Source organism: Paramormyrops kingsleyae, chromosome 22, assembly GCF_048594095.1.
Source record: "Paramormyrops kingsleyae isolate MSU_618 chromosome 22, PKINGS_0.4, whole genome shotgun sequence".
NCBI lineage: Eukaryota > Metazoa > Chordata > Actinopteri > Osteoglossiformes > Mormyridae > Paramormyrops > Paramormyrops kingsleyae.
Genome location: NC_132818.1, coordinates 16,810,905 through 16,834,555, shown reverse-complemented (window position 1 = coordinate 16,834,555; position 23,651 = coordinate 16,810,905). Strand labels below are relative to the sequence as shown.

The 23,651-nt window shown below is 48.6% G+C and overlaps 1 protein-coding gene across 7 annotated transcripts in view; it reads right to left on the bottom strand.

Moving 5' to 3' along the window:
• Window positions 1-23,390, bottom strand: part of LOC111849298 (rho GTPase-activating protein 44-like) — a 30,026-nt gene extending 6,636 nt beyond the window's left edge. For 3 of the 7 annotated variants that reach the window (XR_011984701.1, XM_072704801.1, XM_072704804.1), the window contains exons 1-17: window positions 23,022-23,389; window positions 9,947-9,986; window positions 9,109-9,228; window positions 8,547-8,623; window positions 8,243-8,354; window positions 7,135-7,211; window positions 6,602-6,719; window positions 6,421-6,489; window positions 6,176-6,257; window positions 5,635-5,762; window positions 5,411-5,522; window positions 5,191-5,272; window positions 4,889-4,969; window positions 4,591-4,704; window positions 3,869-3,960; window positions 2,767-2,947; window positions 928-945 (exon numbers count right to left, since the gene is read on the bottom strand). Coding sequence is in view for 6 of the 7 variants with exons in the window: in XM_072704801.1 (XP_072560902.1) it covers window positions 928-945; window positions 2,767-2,947; window positions 3,869-3,960; window positions 4,591-4,704; window positions 4,889-4,969; window positions 5,191-5,272; window positions 5,411-5,522; window positions 5,635-5,762; window positions 6,176-6,257; window positions 6,421-6,489; window positions 6,602-6,719; window positions 7,135-7,211; window positions 8,243-8,354; window positions 8,547-8,623; window positions 9,109-9,228; window positions 9,947-9,986; window positions 23,022-23,077 (1,559 nt within the window). In the remaining variant the exon portion in view is untranslated. Of the gene's footprint in view, window positions 1-927; window positions 946-2,766; window positions 2,948-3,868; window positions 3,961-4,590; window positions 4,705-4,888; window positions 4,970-5,190; window positions 5,273-5,410; window positions 5,523-5,634; window positions 5,763-6,175; window positions 6,258-6,420; window positions 6,490-6,601; window positions 6,720-7,134; window positions 7,212-8,242; window positions 8,355-8,546; window positions 8,624-9,108; window positions 9,229-9,946; window positions 9,987-23,021 lie in introns of all 7 variants that reach the window. The other 4 variants (XM_072704802.1, XM_072704805.1, XM_072704806.1 and 1 more) reach the window with 4 other exon arrangements.
• Window positions 23,391-23,651: the final 261 nt, after the last annotated feature.

The window sequence follows — 23,651 nt, the reverse complement described above, 5'->3', positions numbered from 1 at the left end:
TCCTGGACAAAAACTATAGGAATGAAAATTGATAATATAATATGCAAAATCATATGTAAAACAACTTTATTTCATTTAGTGTTTTTTTTATTTTAAAAAAATGAAGCTATTCTGTGAAGATGTTCATGATGCATTTTTAAGTAGGTTACTGTGGACATTTTTCAAAATATAACCACAAAAAGATCATAAAAGATAGTAAAATTCATAAATAGACAAACAGAAACCCAGTGTTACATCAGTTACCTCAGACAGGAAGCAATAGGCCAGGGGAGGGGTGGGGGGGGTTTCTGAGACATGAGTTACATCATGGCAAAATTTATGACAGCAGACAACACACCCAAATCCAACACAAGCAACAAACGACAAGCTGAACGCATCAGACATGGTTGTGAGTGTATGGTGTCTGTGCCAAAACATGACGGAGGCTATATTAACACTCACAGAGACAGAGAGATAGAGGCTATATCAACACAGAGAGAGGCTGAGAAATGATAGGAACTTTAAAACTGTCAGAGACTGAGAGACAGAGGCTACATTACCACTGACGGAGACTGAAAGACAGAGACTATTTTAACACTGACAGAGATGGAGAGACTGAGACTATTTTAACACTGACAGAGACTGAGACAGAGACTTAACACTGACAGAGATGGAGAGACTGAGACTACGTTAACACTGTACATTGAGTACATTGACACTGACAGTGACTGAGATATGATGGGAACTTTAAAACTGACAGAGACTGAGAGACAGAGACTATTTTAACACTGACAGAGATGGAGAGACTGAGACTACATTAATACTGACAGAGACTGAGAGACAGAGGCTATATTTACAGTGACCGAGACTGAGACACAGAGGCTATAGTAACACTGAGAGAAGCTACATGAAGAGAATGAGATGGAGAAGAGAGCAGTCACATCATACCTTTGTATCTTCCTTATGCTGCGTTAGTAAGGCAAACAGAAAGATCAGAATAATCAAGGATGAGAAAGAGCAAGACTTCTGAGACAAGCACGTGCATCACAGCGGCAGACAGCAGGAGAGGCAGATGAAACCAGGGTCAAGATGGCTGAGAATGGGATGGAGAGCTGGGTTTACTACAGGGGGGCGAAGGGAGCATGGACTCAGGTCGGAGGGTGGGGGGGATGACACCGCAGGAAAGCAGGCTCTCTCCCGCAGAGCCGACACACTCTCCCAGCAAGCAGGCCGGCGCCAGCCTCGTTTGCTTTAATTAGGGCAACATCCCCCTTGGGACACAAGATGAGAGGTCTGCAGCAAACATAACCCAAGGCGGCAGCAGTGTGTGTGCCCAGCACAGATTATCACTCCCCCCACCCCCACGCCGAGCTGCCGCAGCGCAGGGGCTGCATCTGACGGGCAGGGCTCACCTAGGGCGCGTGTGCCAGTGCATGGACGCGCCAACGCGCGTGTCACCGCGCATGTGGGCGCCGGTAATTTTCCGCTCTGCTCTGCGGCAGCGTGAGGTGGGGGCCCCCATCTCGCCCACCTCCAGCTGAAGGAAATCTCAGCGGGCGGGCTATAAGCAAAGTACAAATACTGCCCCCCCCCCCCCCCCAGCCTGTTGCCAGGGATACGGCTCGACGATCTAAAACCACAGGAAGTGAGCAGTGAAGCAGTGTGAGTGGCAGAACCCTCGGAGCACATCTCTGAGCTGCCAGCTGAGAGCTCGGTGTAGGGACCTGTGACGGAAGAGGGCGGGACCGGGACCGGGACCGGGACCGGGCCCGGGACCGGAACCGGGACCGGGACCCAGCCCTCACCACTACCCCCACTGTCGGTGCTGGTAAGACCCGAGAGGAGCCACAGAAGGGAGCAAACACACACTCACACTCACAGCTCAGGCAACCAGGCATGTAGCTGATCTCACACACACACTCACTCAAACATACACTCTCAGTGCATTTCTCTGTGACACACACAGATACACACATACACACTCTCAATACAGAAACACACACTCTGTCTCACACATACACACTCGCATACACACACACACCTGCTCACACACACTGTCTCTCCTCATTAAACCGCACCACACAGACACACTGATACTGCAAACACGCATTCTCCGTGAGACACACACACGTACACACCCGTACACACCCGCACACACCCGCGCGCTGATCACAGTCGCACACACAAACCGGTTATCAGCCTCAGTGCAGACACACACATTTTCTGTCTCGCACACACACACGTGCACACACACACAGGGACGGAACGGACACTGTGCAGGCACATGTGAGTATGTAACTGGGTCTCTCCGGCGAGAGCGTGAGCAAGATGGATGAGGAACAGAATGATGCTAAAAACAGGCCGTGGTTAGACACCCAGGAGGAGGAAAAAACAGAAGAGAGAAAAAGATTGATCTAATCAGCTCTGTGTCAATCTTTTGGTTTAGGTCTGACTCTCCAGCAACTTCCTGGACCAGAAGCTGTGTCTCTACAGTGCTGTGAATGCAATACAAGCTCATCTGGAATCTTCCGGTATGCTGGAAGGTATGAAGGAGGAAGGATCCCAGGATGCGCATGAGGGGAACATGATGGAAACAGCACACAACAGACCGGAGAACGGCCCGCGGAGTAAGTTCACATGGTGTCACGTATCACAGCATGATACCGGAAAATTCTGCAGTTTACCATACGGTGCCTTGTATCTCCTCAAAGTATCAACACTGTCAAGTGAAGAGGCGGAGCTTAAGCTGGGGTGGGCGGGATCTCTGGGGAGAGCGGATCACCCTACCCATCTTTCTTGTAGAACTCCAGCATCATGTTGTCGGTGGCGACGCTGAGCGGGCGCCGGCTCTGGTCGTGCTGCTTGCGCTCGGAGTGGTCCATGTCAGGCGAAGGCATCGAGCTGTAGTTGGAGTTGTGGTTGGTGTGGATCGGGCTGCCATAGCTACCTGTCAGGTTGAACTCGATGTCTGCGGGAGGGGGAAGGAGAATGGACAAAGAGCAGAACGGGTTGACCCTGGACAACGCTCAGGTTCACGTCTTCAACGTGACCATACCACGACCCGCCTGGAAATGGTCACTGCAGTTTGGTTAGGCTACACTTATGTAAACAAGGTACTCAGTTCCAGAATTCGTATCACTTTTATTCCACATATTCCTCATATACATGCATATTCTCTCAATGGTAACGTAAGGCTTGTCGAGTCAAATTAACTTTATTGTTATTTCACAATATGCAGGCATACAACGAAAGAAACAGTGTCTGCCCAAGGCTTCAGAAACTGGCTTTATACGACACGCAAGACATTAGTGAATGAATGAATGAATGAATGAATGTACAAGCAAACAAATAAACATGCTGTAGAAATAGTGTAAAGTTTGGCTGGGGCTGTGCTGTGAGTTCGAGTGTAAACAGTTTAGAGTGGAAAGGCGGAGAAATGAGAAGAACCATGTGACTTGAGGATGAGTGGAAGGGACGGGGACTTATGTGGAGATGGGACTTAATGAAAGCAGAGAGGAGGAACGGAAAGGGGAACAGCAGAGAAAAACACACACACAAAGAAAATGGAGGTCAAGGAAGAGGTATAGCTTTGTGGTCAGATATCAGGGTTTGGGCTTGTTTTTCTGGGGTGAGAGAAAACGAAAATGAAACTCTTAATTAAGAACTGGGAGTAAAGCTCAGGGGAACTGAATGAACTTGTGAGCTCATCATGTGACACCCCAGGACAAACACGCCCCCTCCATCTAACAGGCAGTGATTGAACAGAGACTGTATCAAGAACTGGATCCACTGATGCCTGAGGAAGGTATGGTAATGTGCCTGCCCACATTGTTATCGTGTGTGTGTGTGTGTGTGTGTGTGTGTGTGGAGGCACACAGGCATTGCTCACCGCCTGGGAAGAACCAGTCAGCGTGCAGGATGATCGGCTCAATGATGCCCACGATCTGCAGTGACAAAGTGGTCATCATCTCCGTGATGTTCCTGCAGGAGCGACGGGCAGACAGAAGGAACTGATTGGTTCCAGCATCCTACAATGCATAATCGCAATGATACAGCAACTGCAGGCAGAAGTAATCGATTGCAGTCTGCCATAAAGAGGAAGCAGACAGAAGCAATCTATTCCGGTATAGTATTACACTATTTACTTGAAATATATTTAAACATCATGCTAGAGAGGTCAGGAAACACAACACATATCTGGAGCTAAAATATACTCAAAAATTTAAATCACCCTAGATCTAGACAAAACTGCTGCTCATTAGGTAGCAGATTAATATACAAGACTATTGTCCTCATGGTTCAGTAATTTAAGATTGATCCATTAAATAACTAGCTAGATAAATGACCGTGACAAATCTCATGTAAGCAGCTCATTTCTGTGAGCTGTCAAATAGTTATCTGAACTAGATTTAAAGAAACGTTGCCTTAAAATGTTCCAAACGCAAGACGTTGCCGGTCGGTTATTGAGTTTCACATTATGAGACAGACACATTATGAAGAGCCCCTGTTGTGTGACTTATTGCCGGCTCACAGCTGATTGGTTTAGCACCCTCTGATGCGTTATTTAAAAACAAAAAAAACAAAAACAGCTCCCAGAGGTGGGAGACCTACCCCTCGGTCTGCGGCCACAGCAGGTTGGGCCCCAGCACAATGGCTATATTCCCTGGCGTCATCTTATTGATGTCCTGGTACTCAGTCAGCTTGGCCAGGAATTTGATCAGGTACCTGTAGGGGGCGACCACGGAAGAAGCAGCGGTATTTCAGAATCCGTGATGCTCGTCGAGGCTGGAAGACGAGTAGATGTTCCACCACACAGACATGTATGGTCCCTTACTAAATATAGCCTGTTTTGGTGCAAGAGACCTTCTGAAGACAAAGTCGATTGGGCTTACAGGGCGAGAGGATTCACCTGAAGTTGTTGACGTTGTCCGTGGGCAGCTTCTCACATGTCGACAACAAGGCTTGTAGCCTTACGTCCTGATCCTGGATACTGGACACAAATAATGGCACCGTTCTGAGGAAGACTGTCAGAAAAAGTGACAAACCTGAAGATAAACAGACGTCACAGTGGATAAACTCGGGAATGAGGCTGCGTGGGGTGGCCGTTGCCCTGTTCAATGCAACACAACCCCAAACTTTTCCCAGTCACCTGACCAGCCAACGCACTGTGGACTAACTCCTATATTGTTTGACTGCGGCTTGCCTACGTACTTGGAGGCATAGATCCAATCGTCGTAAAGTTCAAAGGTCATCAGCGGCTCCGGCAGTTCACGCAGGTAGGATTTCAATGCGCCTGGGAACAACGAGGTTGAGAAGGAGAGTATCGAGTGACGAATGATGTGATTTGTTAGGGAATCATGCCTAGACTTGAATTGTATCAATTACACCAAATCTAAAGAACTCTGACGGGTGAGGGTACCACCCCGATCACCTGCAATAGCGTGCGGGTCCGCCGAGTACTCCTGCACATCCAAGACGCCACAGTCCAGCGATGCTTTCAGCTTCTTCAACTTGGAGGCCGAGGGAGCCACCCGGAACAGGCCCTGGACACACAGGATGTGAGAAACATTCGAGCTTGGCCAGATTATCAGGCTGGCATCGCACCGAGTAGCCCGAGGTTGAGGAAATGACAGGACGGGGCCCAAGATGCCTCACCTCTTCCTGCAAGCCGCACTCTAGCAGCATGGTCACGCAAGCCTCGATGGGGAATGCGATCTCACGTCCAGTCAGGGTCAGGTGTTCCTCCAGGGACTTCCCGAAAGATGGCTTCTCTACCCAGGCCTCTGTCATGCAAGGTTTGTTCAGCAGGGGGTGTTACACAGCCCATAAACCAGGGTTATTCAAATCACGGCCCTCGAGGTCCGAGCCCTGCTGGTTTTCCAGCCTTCCTTTATCTGTGAGCCAGGTGTGAAGCCTCTGACCAATCAGAATCAGTCATTATTAAACTAACTACCTGGGAGAACTGAAAACAAGGCCTGGATTTGGAATCGAGGTCCAGATTTGAAGAACCCTGCCATAAACTAAACTAACATGCAACAAAGGCCAGTGCACAGAGAAACATCTCGGAGCCTACAATGCAAGCGTGGCATTTTTAAAATGCAAAATATTTAAGCCATCTAGAACGTTCTTAAGCCGGACCATGTGGAGAGGAAGCTGGGCAATCTAAGAGGAGGTAGAGCAGGTAGAGATGCCTCACCCTGGTGTGCCTTAATCTGGGGAAGGACGCTCTGGAGGACTTCAAGAGACTTCCTGTGGTACTCTGCCTGCAGCTCTATTAGCTGGAGGAGGAGGAAAGATGAGGAGGAGGAAAGAAGGAGGAGAAACAGATGTCAGCAAAAATATCACCAAAAAAGGAGGGAAAAGAAGGGAAGAGAGATGATCATGTAAATCGGGATTATACCGAAAAATACATGTTCCCAATCAAAATCTGTAAACACTTACCGTCTGAAAGTAGTTTGCATAGTCTATTTCTTTGGCCACAAAGTTGTACATATCTGCGGACACCTGATCCTGAAAGAAAACCGAGGCAATGACCCCAAACACATTTTTCATTAGCTAAAATAGCATGAACGCAAAAAACAGTGAGCAGTTGCTGTGTTGGGGCAGGAAGACGGAAGCTCACCCTGCAAATCTCCATGCGATTGGCAGCCTCCTCCATCTCCTCCCTGAGGGCGTCGGCCTTGGCTCCGCCCTGCTGCAGGTTGCTGGGGTGACCCGAGGACTTGGAGGACTGCTGCCACCTGAGACGTGAGCGGAGAGAGCATGCCGTCTGCAACAGGGCACACTAGAAGCTGACTGTACGGTAATTTTTGCGGCCTGAACTGGGTACTACAGGTTTAGCAAACTATATACGTATATTACGATATAATCCTGAATATGAGGAATCAAGAGATACTGGAATATACAGCTTCAACTTCTTCATAGTATTGCCTATTGTTATTAGAAAAGAATGTATCCTTTTCAGTTTCTGATCACTACACCATGCTCCAAAGCTCGGACATGCTAAACATTTAGCACACCACAGTATTAAACGCAGCATAACGCTAAACACCCAACAGCATCACAGTCAATATGGTGGATCGAGAGCCTTGTCTTGTTTTATCATGGTAAACAGAAAAATGAACAGAAGAAACACTCCCTTATCGGGGCCCTTACCGAGTCCGTGCTGAATCCATATCCAAAACTAGTTTAGCTAAATGTTTCCTCTGTTTCTGAATGTTGGGGATTTCCACCTGGAGGTAATCACACAAACGCAGAAGAACCACTTTAAGGTCAACTCGCCAACTGTAGTCATGACGGCTAGAGCAGAATCCTCCATTTACAAATCAACTGAATAATAACTAACGACCATGGATTTGATGTAGCTGCTCTGTTGCAAGACTAACAGACTACTCTACAGCACTAGTCCTGCGAATACCGGTGCATCCCATTTGAACCCGGATGTCGAACATTTCAACAGGAATGCCTCCTGAAGTCGGAGTTCCGACTCTGAAAGTTGAAAGAACCTCTGCGACCCTGACCTCAGAATTCAAGATGGTGGCACCCTTCACCAACAGAAATGAAAACAGTAGTTAAATACTGCTTATTAGCACTTTTGACTCATTTGTGTGTCATTAAATTGGTCATACAGATAGTAATGTCCAACGACTATCTGTGGACATGTTGCTGTGATGTTTGCGCAAAATACTGTGTTATGCATTGTTATCATGTATTGTTATGTACTGGTACTGCTAACAATAGCTAACAATGAACCTGGCTAAATGGTATTGCTAAATGGTATTGGACTGGTATTGATAAATTGCTTTGCGATTTGCTGTACTGGAATGCGGTGACCTCATTCCCAGCTCCGACCTCCGAGGTAAATGGAACGTAGCATAAGTCACCCGTGAAGACTGCTAACTCCTGTATTTAATTTAAGCCAGATCTATGGCTTTACAGAGGGATCAGCAGGGCGCTTAAGGGCACAGGAGAGTGTAGGGAGCCTCCGGAAGGCGGCTGGCGTATCCTAAAGTGAGGTCCTCGTTCCAGCACTGTGCATGTGCCGATGGAAAGGTCGGCTCTTAGAAAGCAATAAGTTGCTTTGGGTGAAAACTTCGGCAGAAAATTTTGTTTAAGCAAAAATTTAAATGATGGAAGTTGTTTAAGCAAAGTAATGGGGAGGTCAGTGAGGAGGGACTATAAAAATGTTTGACCTAGGGTATTAGAGGCAGCAGGGGGGCAGCAGGGGGGCAGCCAGAGGCCGTGCAGGATAACTCTCACTGACCTCAGCCAGCATGTACAGCGGCTCCACCACGTCCCGCTCAATCTGCAGCTCGAACAGCAGCAGCTCCTGCGCCAGCTTCTCCTCCGTGTCCCCGCACAGCTTCAGCATCTTCCTGCAATGGACGGCCAATGTGATCACGAGGGAAATAAGACTTAGCCAATCAGGAAGCAGCAGAATCAGGGTACCGCTAATGCCGGTCTGACTTCATGTACGCTGTTCCAGGATCATGTTGGAGGAGCAGCACTTAGTGGTATGAGGTTTATGTGTGTGTGTGTGTGTGTGTCTGCGTGTGTGAGACACTCACCCCAGGAGTGACTCATCCCCCAAAATTGCGGCCCCCTCCACCAGACACTGGGCAAGGGACGTCAGAGGCAGCTTTTTCTGCAGAGACACCAGTAAATCAAACACCATCATCGCCCCTGAGCAGATCCGCCCGCCAGGAGAAACACCCTTAAACACAGAGATGAGCTCTAAGGGGGGGCGCGGCAGAGACAGGCGGGGGCCCGGGGTAGGGCTAGGCGGTGTGGCTGGGGGGGCGGGGCAGGGCAGGGTGTGGCCATGGGGGTAGTGCAGGGGGTGTGGCGGGGGGCGGGGCAGGGCCATGGGGGTAGTGCAGGGGGTGTGGCCGGGGGCGGGGCAGGGCCATGGGGGTAGTGCAGGGGGTGTGGCCGGGGCGGGGCAGGGCCATGGGGGTAGTGCAGGGGGTGTGGCCGGGGGCGGGGCAGGGTGTGGCCATGGGGGTAGTGCAGGGGGTGTGGCCGGGGGCAGGGCAGGGTGTGGCCATGGGGTAGTGCAGGGGGTGTGGCCGGGGGCAGGGCAGGGCCATGGGGTAGTGCAGGGGGTGTGGCCAGGGGCGGGGCTCCTACCGAGGGTGACTTCACCGATCGCTTTTCCACATCTTGCCCCTGCTGGCCCTGCAGGCAAGCCATCAGCTTCTTATGGGTGCTGTGGGTCACCTGCTTCACCAGCTCCAGGCGCTTCTCTACCTGTTAGGGAGGCAGCATGGGGTTGGATGACAGGGAGCATGCTCCAAGCCAGCAACCAATCACACGCAGGCACACACACACACACACACAGCAATAAGTCTATCAAACTGACAGTGTAAGAGAGAGTTTGATATTGGGGGGCGGCACAAGTTAATAATCGCCCCTGTCCTCCTAGTTCCTATGCTCCTGCATCAAACATTAATATGCCAATATTAAAATACTGACCTTTTTAATTGAAAGTGTTAATTATGTATATATATATATATATACTACATGCCTCACCAACACGCACTCACACATACACAGACACACCAAATACCCTCTGGCAATAAATAACATATGAAAATATTCTCAGTAACAAGTCATTATCTACTCATTTTCATTCCAGCATTCTCTGCCTATCAGAGAAATGCAATAAAACAGGGCAATAAATGTGCAATTTCTATATCAATACATACCATCATCAAACACAATTCTGAGGCTTTCATCTTTAATAATTTGCATTCATTCCAACTACTAAAAAAAACATACATTATGCATAAGGTTGCATGTACAGTCGCAAAGACATTTTTCTTCCAGTGTGTACAAACGCTTTCGGCGTTAGCGTAGTACACTGCTGTCACCCTCTGTGGCGACATCTCACAGCTCAGCAGTTCTCCGACTCGAACATTAAACCACCTTATTCTGGCATCGAAATTAGTGTTTTTTTTTTTTTTACCTGCAACAGATCCTCACTTAGCACTTCTGTTTTTTCTGCCCTAAAACCAGACAGGGGAAGAGGGGAGCAGAGGTCAGTCCCATAATCTCAGCAACTTGCAGGCAACATCAGAAAACAACACAGGTATTTCCTGCAGAGAAGAGGTTAGGTTAGGTTCGGTTATTCGGGGGCGGGGCCAAAGGGGCACTGGACTCAGGTGAAAGCTGATTGGCGGCTCTCGGAGTGTCACTCTCAGATTCAAAACAGGTTAAATGATAAGGTTGGCCCCTCTGTATCAATTATGCCCCCTATTAAGCCCCCCACCATACAAAATCCTAGAATAACACTTATTTGCCAAGTTGGTTGACTGCCAGTTGACAATTAACGGGGTTCGGAGGCACCCAGGCGCCCCCTGTCTGAGTTCGCATGTTCAAAAGCCAACACCTGAGCAATGCTAACACTGCTAACGACGCTCAACGGTCCCGATCGGAGACCCAGGTCCAGCGGCACTGGATGGTTCCCTGTACAGCCACGAGTCGGGAGAGCAGCCTTCGTTAAATAACACAGCACAGAAACGAACCAAGTGGCAAATTTGCTTATGTATAAATCCAGAACGATCCCTGTGGCCACACTGGACTGGGCTAATAATAATCAGTCCTGTGGGATTCATGCTTCCGGTTCTTATCTGCAAGCCCCTCTCCCACCAGTTACAGTCCCCAGACGAAGCTTATGCTGACTGGTTTTCACACCTTTACATAAAGAACTACTTACAGCGAGATCTTGCTGAGTCTGTCCCTTGTAAAGTGCAGCCTTCTTTTCCACATTGTACCAAGGACTGTGATTGTGAGTGTGTGGTCTAACAGGTTCCAGGCGCGGGGGGAAAAATCCCTCAAGAATGAAACTAGAATGTCAGGTGTGACATCTCTGGCCAGTAAACTCAGGACGTTATCACTGGCCACGCCCCTTTGACCTCTATCCACACGCACGCAAACACCCATCTCTGGCATAGACTCATATAGTGACCCTGGTATAGCCACAGTAAGTTATGCTTGAGTCCCAAGGGGCCACAGCTGATTGGTCCCCAGAGTTGCCCCTCCCCCAACATTCACCAATTCAAAACATATGATTGGCTAATGATAAGGTTGGCCCACATTAAAAAAAAAATCCTCAAATCGCCCCTGTCTAACCCCCCCAGGACCTCCACCTCCGGGCCCTGCTCCCAATCTCCAAGAGCTTCGGCTGGTCCACCGGCGAAAGTTTTTGGACCTTCAGACAAAAGAAACCGTAGGAAGCCAGCTATCATTCATCTCGCTTATTGCCGAAAAAAAAAAACGTAAAGGAAGGAAATACTTGAAAAATGTCCCTCTTTTCCCCATGAGTGCCAGGGACCTTACGGAGGCACAAATCAGCCGCCTTACGAGAATCTGATAATTAAACGTTAGCGGGGGGGGGATGCCTCTGAGAGGAGGCCCACTAAAAAGGAGAACAGGAGAACACTCTCTCCTCTGCTCTCCTCTGAGGACATTACCCCCATGTTTGGTGGTTACTGATTAACCCCCCCACACTGCGAAGACACAGAAGGAGCCCTGCTTCTCCCCACAGCGAGAAGATAAATTGAGCCGCTTCGATGTTACTGAGATGGCCCATCTGCCGCGGGCTACCCCGGAACGGGTTTTTCACTGCCTGCCCATCTCGGTACCCGCTCGACTCGATTCGCCTGCGTTCCGTCCAATTTACTCCAGTTTAATCCAATTTAATTCAGAAGGGAACAATTCCCATTCTCACGCCGGTCTCGGATTGATGGGAAATGAAGTCGCATTGTAAGAATGTGCTGAAGGACTTACAGCTATAAATAAATATGTCATTAAACAATTCGGTATTAAAGCATATAATGTGGTTCTTAGTTTATTAATCTTTCTTTGTTTCTCCATGGTAGGAGTTATAATGTACAGCATGGTGCAAAAGATTTCTCATAGGCCCTGATGGATTTCAGGAACCGGGAATTCTCATCAAGGAATATCCGTAGTGCCTCACTTGCCCCGCTTGCCGGAGCCTGGATGTTCGTTGCCATGGCAGCTCGCAATCTGCAAGGTCTGGATGTATTTTTCTTTAATGCAGCATTTTCCCAGCGATAAAACTGCAATTTTCGGGGCCGCATGTTGTGTGCTGGGGAAAAAAATGGATCTGGAATCGGAATTAAGGGCTTAGTGGTGCCACGGGCATGACTGCACTGACTGGGATCTGGGGCCGGGGTGGGACAGGAATGAGGTATCTGCACCAGAGGATCAGATCTCATATTGTGTGTGTGTGTGTGTCGGTCCTCCATAGTAATCAGTTCCAGGACAAAGCCTGTGTTTCACTGATTGACTTAATTGATAGGTCAGTGGATTCATTAAACACAGGCTGCTATCAGAGAGAAGCTTCCGGATTTTAGCCTTAGCGGCAGGCAGAGGAGAAGACCGGAGAAAGAACGATGGGCAAGCAAACAGGAAGGAGATTCATGTGGCCCCACCTGGGAGAGCATCCACCCAACGCACGCAGCTCCACCCAGACCCACTGAACAGGGATCTGGGCTGCTAGGCATCTTACTGCAGGTCAAGCAGAACCGGGCCAGGGTGAGGTGTCGGTCCAGGCCCAATCCAGGGAGTGGAAGCGGTCAAATCCGCAGGGGGAACAGCACATGTCCCTCCAGCCCGCCATCCCGTTGGCCACCTCCTTACATCACTGCCCAACTGAGTCATACTGGAAAACAGGCCAGTGGTGCCAGGAATATATTCTGCGAACCGGACCGGCATCACCCATCTCTCTCTGTCGGCTCCCGGCTCAGTCCCCGGAGAGACTCCTCTGAACGGGCGAGGGGAGTGGTCGGATTTCCAGCAAGTCTGCTCCACCCTATCGGGCCACAAATACGCCCCGCTCCTCCAATTAGTCGTCGCTAACGCTAAAAGTCCTAAAAGAAATTGCGGACTCTTTTTTTCCCCAACTCATATTTTCCATCCATTCATCTGCTATAACTGCATAAGCAGTCCAGGGCAGAAGGAGCCTGGAGGGGCGTGTGGGCTGTGCGGGATGCCAGTCCGTCACAAGGCACACGCTCAGGCCTAATGGCGATTAATAGGAGCAAGAAGATACCCAGAGGAAAGCGCAGCAACACAGAGAGAGCATGCAAAGAGCCACGGGCGGGGCTCAAACCTGCAGCCAGGGAAGTGTTTAATGCGTTTAGGATCCATTTCAAGGGTCAAGGATTTTTATTTCTTATTTTGCAAATGGATTATACAAGTACAACCCAATTTAGCGTTTTAGTCTTTAGCTAGCCCAGCTTAGCATCGTATGTACAGAGATTGCCGGAAAATGGGTGAAGACAGTGCCCTCCTGTTCTATTCTATTCAATTGAGTTCTAATCTGTTGCATTGTGTTACATTCTATTCTGGAACACAGGACAGTTCAGAATGCCAAGGCACGGTGAGATCAACCAATCACATCGCGGGGCGAGCTTTGCACTTCCTGTTCCAAAGGGTTGCCCGCCGCTCATGCCAGACCTGGCGGCTGACTTCGGGAGCCCTCCGTCGCCCCCGTTCACCCTGGCCGCTTCCTGTCCTTGCCTATGCGAGCACTTCCACATATTGTGCCCCAACTGGCAGCCATTCGCGTTATATCCATTATATATAATCTATTGAACAGCAAAATCAGGCTCACTGACAGAGGGTGCAATTAGTGAAACATTTACGCTCATATGAAATGACAATTGCTCCTTCACTATGTTGGGGTCGCAGCAATTGCTAGTCATAAGTATATATTATAATTTTTCGATTTTTATACCGTGCACATGATGTTCCTCTTGCTTTGCAGGTAAGTAGGTGTTCCTGGAAGTGACAGAATGGAGGCTGAGCAGAGGCTGGGACACAGAACAGGGCTGCTATTTCTGACATCTGCTCATAAATGTGCAGGAAGAGCTTGAAAGGGAAGCCCAAGTACCATCAGGGAGTGAAGCAGCGGGTCGTGGCGGCCATGGCGGTTGGGGGGTTTGCCACGGGATAGAAATGTCTTTGGGTGTGGCTTTGCGTAACCTTAAGAAAACAACAGTACATGTTCCAGGCATCAGTGCCATGTATTCCTTCACAACCATGAATATTCATTAAGGAGCCTTGCCAGAAAAAAGGCAGCCGCACAAGCTCGATGGAGCTACGAGCTTTTCTGACCGAAGCTGCCGATTTTTGCCGACTCAGCGATATGGAGATGCACTGGGGGTTCAGCGGTGGGCGTCTTCCCGTGACCCCGTACCCAGGACCCCAGGCCCCCTGAGGGAAAACGCACATCTGACGCAGGAACGGCATCATCCAAGGCGGAAAAGCAGACCTAGGGAAGCCCGGGCTAAACGTATTAGTCACCAACTGGGCTGACAGGGCACCCAACAAGTTATGGGAAGTAGGTCATCCTACAAGTTTAATAAAAAGCGGCTTTTCTGTAAAGAGAGCCGAGAGGCCCGGGGAGGATCAGCAAGCCGAACGTGCCCTCCAAGGTTTTTTGGGTTTTTTTTTGCTATCATTACATTCAGTTGCCTGCGTGAGAAGCCCGTCGCCTCTCACACCTGATACGGCTGGAGGCTTCGGCAAAGAAATGCAGGAAGTTCAACTTCAGCATCTTGAGAGGGAGAGAGAGAAAGAGAGAGATGCTTTAGAGGTCTGCGATGGTGAGACCCAATATGGGGATCGGGGGATCAGGGACCAAGGCCAGAGGCTGCTCAGGTGTGGACAACCCGCACATGGGAGTTTTACTACATTTTCTGAGAGAATAAGGTTCTGAGACAAAACCAATCAGATTTTACTACTACAGGAGATGGGACCAACCAATCAGATGTCTTGGTCCTGCCTCCTCTAGTCGCTTGGACCCACCTCCTCTACAATCCAACTGGTCATCTCTCTGAACCAATCATTTTCCATTCTGCCCTGAGAACATTTTTTGTGTCAAAAAAATCACTTTCTACAGCATAGGATAGCTGGGTAGACATAAAACGTGCAACGGGGCTAGTGCTATCTGCATTTAGAAATCTCCCACTATGCAAACGTACAAGGCCCTAGAAATGCGACGGCGCGTGTGTCGTCTCACTTAAGGCGTCGGAACACAAGCAAGCGATAATGACAGGGTAGCAGGCGGTAGTCGGCATAATTACGGCGTCTTCATTTCCCAAGGAAAGAAACCATGGGGTGGGCGGAGCCAGCTCACAATGGATGATTGACAGCTCTTTAAACAAACCCGATGGGTGTCTGACTCCCTAAAGCGCATCCAGCTGTCTGGCTCGGCACGTGTTACTGGGTGGGTACGGCGACTCAGCATTCTTGCTCAGGAATGTGGTCTTGCTTCCTCCGGTGCTCATCTGCAGTTCCGGAGCACGGCCAGTGGGGGGGAGCAGCCCCTCACTGGGAGCCTCCTGCTGGTACCCAGGTACCCTTCCAGTAAGCACAGCCAGTCTGCTGCGGCAATTAGTAGAGAGCGATGGGCTGGCCAATCACCAGGGAGGCGTGAAACAACTAAACGTGTTTCCGGCCCGAAACAAGCCATTACTGGAACATTCCAGAAGAGTCTGGAAGCAGCGTTGTACATCTTAACCCTTGACAACGCTCGGAAAAACGTCAAGCTGCGAATCAGCAAGAAGAGTTCTCGTAAATCCTCCATGCTGGATAACCTGCGCCTTTTCGGGGGGTTTTATTGTATTACACGATACAACGAGGACTTTTAAACAGTGATGCTGATGTATTACAAAAAACGCAGGGTGTTAGGGGGGTTAGGAAGCTCCCCGTCTCCAGCGGAACGTCCAAGCCACTCATCCATCTTCAGTAATTCAATAATCAGCGTCATGGCAACCCATCGCACTGCCCAAGAGGCACACGGAGGGCAGGGCAATCACCCAATATGGGCAATTAAAAAGCCACCAATTAACTCAAACCCCAGATTTACCCTCACGCACGTTACCTCCCACAGCCCACACACAATCAGACTGGGGGCCAGATTCAAACCGATTAGTGTGGTCCCTGCAGAATCTCTCGCTTTGCATTAAATATAAAACCATGGAGTTTCATCCAAAATACCTACATATTTACTTATATACCATAATCTAACAGGATCATACATATACTAAATCAATCGAATATATAAACAATATAAACACACTGGCAATTAAAACCTAAACTTCAGTCGAAATTCATTAGGCATGCATGTGTGTTAAATACAATTCCTGTGTGACTGATCTTGTGTACATAAATAAATAAAAAAGAAACTTTCTGGAGAGCAAAAAGAGCACTTTCAGCCCCAGGACTTGAACGCCTATCTGCTGGGACATTCCTGAGCTTTTAGGGGATCAGTGCCCTCTCCCAAATCTATTTTTAGAACCTGGAATTTCCGCTCAGAACATCAGGATTCCATGTAATCCATTCATCAAGGAGCAGGATAAAATGCGACACAGTGAGCCGGAAATCTGGATTCCTTGACAAAAAAACATTATCTATCTCTTTTTAAGCCATGAAGTAACCCAAGGAGCCTTGCGGGGGGGTCATAATTGAAAAGTGAGTTCTCTCATGTCACCATACATAGGTCATGCCTGGTAGGGGTTACAAGTGAAGGTCTTTGTGCTGTTGTGGGGCATTCTGCACCCGCAGGTCTTTGCAGGACAGGCGGTCATGTGACGGATCTTCACCAGCATCCGCAGGGGAGAACCATCCATTACCAGTGACCTAGAGTAATTGGGTTCCCAGCCCATGTGGCTTCAAGGAACGGGCATAGCCAGTCGTCTGCACAAAGGCAGCGTTGACGCAGTGTGACCGATCGATGAGGAACTGAGAAAACGTTTTGGGGCTTCATCGAGGAGGCTGTTTTTCGTCTTTTTATAGAAGAACAACAAAACTATTGCCAGGACCCCGATCATATGCCACGCCCCCCCCCCTCCAAGGAGCGTGCACGGGGGGTGACACATATCATGCATATTCATCGAAGTAGGACAGATTTTATATTAACAAAGGTATCGTAGCAGATTAACTTATCCGGTGGCCCTAGGCTGACATCACCATGGACCCGAGGGGGGGGGGGGCCCTGATATTTCCCAGGGTCCGATGGCCATTGTCCATGCATTGATCTGCCCCTGCACCGGTACGCAAAATGATCGACAGAGGAGAGCATACCCAACAACACAGCCACACACACAGTCCCCGCAATGTCAAAGCCCCCAGTCCCGGTCACACCTCATTTCCTCATCACACCCTCCAAAAACATGGAGCGGTGGGTGGTCCTGGTTTTCCACCTCCAAAGGTGGGGGGGGGGGTCATGGCTGTATAACAGAGCTCAGTGGTTCCTGCCCAGAAATACACGTCATCCCTAAATAACAGGAAGACAGCATTACCAAGCGACAGAGAACTAATTACCCCAGGGTAGCCTGCGAATATCTCACGACCTTTAAACTCTCGCTCATGGCCCACATTCAATCCGAAAGCTCCGTCGCACTGCTGTTACGACTAATACGATAAAATCATTACAGCCGCTTATCAAGTAATACCTATTATTATGACCGTATTACTTCTCTCCCGAGACATTGTGAAGAACATTCCAGATTTCTTGGTTAAGCTCCAAAAGAAGCCAAAAGAAAATCCTGTCAAAACACTTCTCCCCGTGGCCGGGGATTTGGAGGGAAAGCGTGAGAGATAAGCTTGGGGTGACCCACTGGAAGAATTTAATCACCCAAACCTCGGCAAGCCACCTCAATTTTCTGCGGCGAGTGAGAGAGGTCTCGCATCCCCAGGATGATTTGGGGAGATAAACCCGACTTTTACATTCCTTCAAAGCTGTTTTTGGACTTGTTGACTGTTGTTTTTTGTTTTATGGTGCATGTCTGTCTGCTTGACTGAGAAAGATTTAGAATGTTTTACTTTAATGCTTTTAAATCGGGGGTTTCACTGGAATCAAGGTATATTGATTGGCGTCTTTTTAAAAGTTTTTGAAACTTTTGCTATTTCAGATCTTTTATAGTCTTTTTCATAGATTTTTTGTGTGATTTTTTTTCTTGAAAGCCAGTAAAAGACAACTATGCCTTCCACCAGTGGCATTAGCAATGGACCACATCTACATCGGTCCAAAAACAAGAACAGCCGCTCCGTCGCATGTCCTGCGACGCGGTGCATTTGGCGCTAGCTTCCCTCCCTAGAGATCACTGCCCGCTGTGTGTGCTCGAGAACCAGCCGACTCTCCGCTGTCCCTAAGCTGCAGCGTGCTGGGGAATTTTTCCGGAAGGTTCTGAGGAGGCTGCTTTTCCTGTCCGGGCTGATTCAGGACGGCTGCACCTTTAACGTGACAGATTCACCTGCACCTCAGGCATTATTCAGCCAGCAAACAGAAACATCCATTTGACTCGAGTTCCTCTGAGCTCCTCCACAAAGAGACACGGAGGTAAGACTCTGAGAGACTCAGCAAGCTTTCCCCATTGACAATTTCCACCCACGACCGCACGCGTGTCCAGATGCACGCACGAATGCATGCAGATTCTCTCGCACAAGTATGCAAATGCACGAGCGGACACAGGGACACCCACACGCAGAAACACGTACATGGTATCGCCAGTTTGGGCAGGAACACTTCCAAAAACACAAAGCCTCACAATTCAGTGTGCTGAGACCGGCCCAGCCATGCACACAAGCTCGCAGCGACAGATGCTCTCATTCTCCAAGGAAAGACACACAGTAAAGTAACGACAGCTACTAAACTGCACGTCTCAGCATGAAAGATGTACAGCCATGATCATTCAACACTTCCGCCAGTGTAGACCACTGTTGAGGTTCAGACTCAAACCCTAATCCTCCACAGGGCCACATGGGGTGTGTGTTCCATTCCCATTCTCCACAGAATAATTACATAGTCCATAATGCAGTCGTATGCAGAATTTTGGCTGTAAGAAAATAATTAGAATTTCCAGCCATATTCAAAGAGCCTCAGTGTACCAGCTATGAAATTCCACATTTTGCAAAAAACGAAAATGGGAAAACACATATATGATACAGCCCCCCAGGAACAGGGGAACAGGACTGAGAATCGAGGATTCCCTAGTGAACCACAGTGCGTGCTTGTAGGTGGGAGGAGTATTGGGGGAGGGGGGTCATTTACGCAGCCTGCATTTAAAATACCCAAGGTAACTCGACCCTTGACAGACACCACCAAATGCCACCCATCAGAGGACGAAGTTATGCGACGCCACCCGCACGCTGGGAGACAGCTGGTTCACGCATGTGTAGATAAGGAATGCGACTGCCTAAACGAGGGAGGGGGGCGCCGTGATGCGGGTGCTGGGTCATTCGGGGGTGGGGGGCTATCCCAGTGACAAGTGCTTCCAGATGTATCTGAATTCCCATGAGAGCCATGTCTTCCCCCCCCCCCACCCAGCCCTCGCAATTTCTGAAGACCACCCGCCCCCCCGCATCGTCCTAAGAGGTCACAGCTCTCACCACAAGCCCTAAACAAACCCCCCCGATCTACATGCACCTTTTGACCCTGGCTTAGAAACGCTCTACCCTTCCTTCTCCTTCCACGGCTGTGACGCCGTCGACGGCGCAGCGCTGCTGCCCGGCCTCCGCAGCAGAAGGTTCTCCGTGGTAGGAGCGGCGTGAGAAGCGGATAATGCGACGGATCGCACCCCTGCAGGAGCTGCCAGGTGATGAAAGCTGCACAACGGCCCTCGTCATCAGCTGGACATCAGAGTCAGCCGTCAGCCGTCAGCCGTCAGGTAAATGTCCATTTTGTACCACATTTCTTCCAAGTCCACAAGCAGATTATGGACGTCCTCTAATAATATGCACCCTTCGCATTGAAAGCATAAGAGAATGAGCAAACCGGTAGCTGGTCATATACCTGATTCACTCAGGTTCTGCTAACAGGTTCATGTTTATTACCTTCTGAACCCAACTGTGATGCTAAGAACCTTAGCATTTTCTCCCCAGGATAAAAACGTCAAAACACATCTACTCCCAATTCAAACATGCACCCTTTCTGACACATTAAACACCACACAGGATATCAGTTGCCCGCCACTCGAAAAAACAACACTGTTGTTAGCTCTTTAGGTGCAGACCTTCAGATTTCGGTGTGCGATAAGCCTAAGCTGGAGGTCTTCCCGTTACTCACAACACGAGCAGCGAAATTTGGCCAGATTAACTGAATTTGTCATCCCTTCATTGAAAACTAACCAAACACAAAAAAATGTTTATAAATAAACAGACTCTGTGCTGAGCTTCTCACAGATAACAAACCTGTCCATGCATTCACCCTGCTGTGCAGTTCCCAGCTGTGATGCCTGCGAAGCACAAACTAGAATTTTAGAAGTATATCCACATCGTTTTCTATGCTAACTCTTAATATTGTGTAACATTCATAGCGTTACTGCTTGGTGTGAACTAATGCAAGGCAGAGTAATGATAACGACTTAGGTGATCTCTTGTATTGCAGTGGTGAGTGGTGACAAAGACCTAGATGATCTCTTGTGTTGCCGTGGCGAGTGATGACAAAGACTTCGGTGATCTCTTGTATTGCAGTGGTGAGTGGTGACATAGACCTAGATGATCTCTTGTGTTGCTGTGGTGAGTGATGACAAAGACTTAGGTGATCTCTTGTGTTGCAGTGGTGAGTGGTGACAAAGACCTAGATGATCTCTTGTGTTGCTGTGGTGAGTGATGACAAAGACATAGGTGATCTCTTGTATTGCAGTGGTGAGTGGTGACAAAGACCTAGATGATCTCTTGTGTTGCTGTGGTGAGTGATGACAAAGACTTAGGTGATCTCTTGTATTGCAGTGGTGAGTGGTGACAAAGACCTAGATGATCTCTTGTGTTGCTGTGGTGAGTGATCACCAGACCTTGTCCATATAGGAAACTCAGATAATGATTCCCAGCTGGCTCTGGTAAGTCTAGCTGCTTTGTCAGGGTCGGTTGGGTGGATTCAGCCATTTTGGTGCACTAATAGGGGGTGGGCTTTCTGTTTTAGTGTAAAGGGGTCTGGATTCCATTTTGTGTTTGATTTTGTTGAATAAAGTCTGTTGGTTTCAGCTAATCCTACCTCCCTGAGTCACAGCTCTTCACTAGTATTAAACTGTATAGGATGCTCTTCCTAATTAGCCTCAATTCATAACCCTTTGCCAGTGAACAGAACCCAAAGTGGTGGTAGGAGTTTATTTATGGTGCAACGGCACAGCTATTGGATGAAATCTGAGAAGAAGAAGACAGGTAGCGGATCTTAGGTTCCTCTATGCTCACTGGACTGAAATTGCGGGTAGAGGACATTAGGAATGTTCTTCACATTCCTCGCCTGCCGAAAGGTACCCCTGGAAGATGGTCGACAAAAATCAGCAAATCCCAAAACGCACCTCACCCATCCGGTAGCTAGAGGACACGGAAGATGCTATATATGTCTATATATTCGCGGTGTACAGGCCAAAACCCCGCCCCCCTCAGCCAGAGCCGGGATTTGAGTACGTGCCGGGTCCCCTGTCAGAAAGCAGGAGCACCAGGGCTAATGCGTGATGTACAGAGTGCTCCTTAGCCTCACCGATCGTTATTAATCACCCGTGCCAACCTGCTGCTTCGGAAACACACCCCTGATTAGTAGTAACCTCCAGGGACATATGAGAGTAATATCCACCCCCACCCTCCCCATTACACATATAAAAACAGGTATACAAAATTTAGTGAACAAAATAGGGTGACATTGAAATAATCGATTCAGGGTTACGTTTCATGGTTGCGTGTTTTTATATTTTGACAATTTGACCTTTCTCGAAGTCACGCTAATACGTTTTGCGACAATATGGTCAGAGGCAGGTGATCCCTATTCTTCGTATGATCATAAATACCAAGTGGCAGGTTATCGTTTAACTCAATAATGCCATGGTTTTCATGTTTTTTTTTCTCAGACGACATAAGCACAGTAAGCACATACTGAGAGAGCGCTGAATAAGGAATTCAGATCACAGCTTATTATAATGACCACCGATGCCGGCCATATGGGATCCAGCAGAGACGGTCATTCCTCCCCCTATAGCCACCGATCTGTGCTGCACATCACTGCAAGGAATACGGCCAATTGCCCAGCATCCTCCCTGATCTATGTCATCCCTTCCGCATGACGGACTGATTTCTGATTGTGCACATGTGTCCGCAATATACATGTGCAACTGTCCTAATAAGATGACACAGCGAGGGCGATTTCAGTGATATTCAGGTGCAGCATCACTGCGTAAAGTATCAGCAGGAGACACGAGGTTCGTCCGGCCACCAGTCACCGCTGCACCGGCGAGCATCGTCAGAGCTGCCGGGAACATTGCGGTTGTGTGTAACCCCGGGACGTGTCCATGCGTAGATATTGCAGCAGCCCCCCAGGCTAAGCCGCGGATCGCCGCTGCTCCGCTGCCACAACCAGGCGAGAAATAAAGCGCAGAAAAAATGCGACAGACGACCTTCACTAAAGGGTGTTGCTTAAAAATCCACAAAAAACGCCAGCGATTTGCCATTTTTGCAATAACGGCGTTTTAATCAATTCCTGATAGCGCAAAACATGTCCTCTTGCAGATTCATATACATATAACGCAATATAAATAGCCCCCTAATGCATTACTCTGCTTAAATGAGATAAACTATAATTGTATAATTGCACAAAAATGGATCCCGATGGTAAACGGGCTTACAGTGACAATTTACAATTTATTAAACATCTCCAAGTTTTTTTTTTCCAGATCCACAAACTGGGGTACCGCACCTCCAAGGCGTCACTGCAGTAATTCAATAAGCATTACGCCGATCCGGGCGACCCAGAACCGGCTACTTTCGCTTAAAATTAGTACAGCCATACATTCAATCCTGCGTTTCCTAAATGAGATTTAAAGCTCAGAATAATTAAGTCGACAAAAATAGACTGTTTGCTCAGTCAACCAATTTCCCCAGTCCCTTGGATGCGAACCAGATATAATAAACATTGACAGACGAACGTGTCGTCATTCAAACTCTCACTTCATCCCAATTGTGTGCGTTTTAACACAGGTTTTCCCACATATCTGTACCTTTGCGATCGCTCTTACCTGCCGACTGTTTGGTTGGCGAGTTGCCGCATCCGATTGAATTGCTTTTTCATCATGATCTTTTTTCTGCTTTAACACCAACAGCGAAAAATGCCTCGCATCTCTTACTGGCGATCGTACGGCGGTCGGCGGACGACAGCGAGCAAATCCGTCCTGTCGCGACCCCCCTGCCTCATTGCACTACTTCGTAACAAAATAATGCCATGTTTTCAGGGACATTTAACGGCCCGCTGCCCGCTCCCTGCTGCACAGAGATGCTGGAGCGGCTTCCTTACTCCTGGGCAGAGTGACAGCTTTCACGGCAAGCCGAGCCTGCTTTCCGGGGCTCCATGGGAAACGTAGTCCGCTTTCCCGGACACGCTCCTGAAATCCTTTAGTGCGCCTCGTTTACACAGGGATTGGCGTAGCTATTTCGAAGGTATCCTTACTGTAATGCATTGCAATTACACCTTATTTTAGTAACAGTCTTAGCTGTATCATCATCATCATCATCATTATTATTATTTCTATTATTATTATTAGGCTGATATAGTCTAATGTTTCAAACAGCAGGAACATTTTCACATAAAAGATTAGTTTAGCTAAAAAAGAACATAATTTTTAAACCATCTTATGCAGCCATTTTACCTA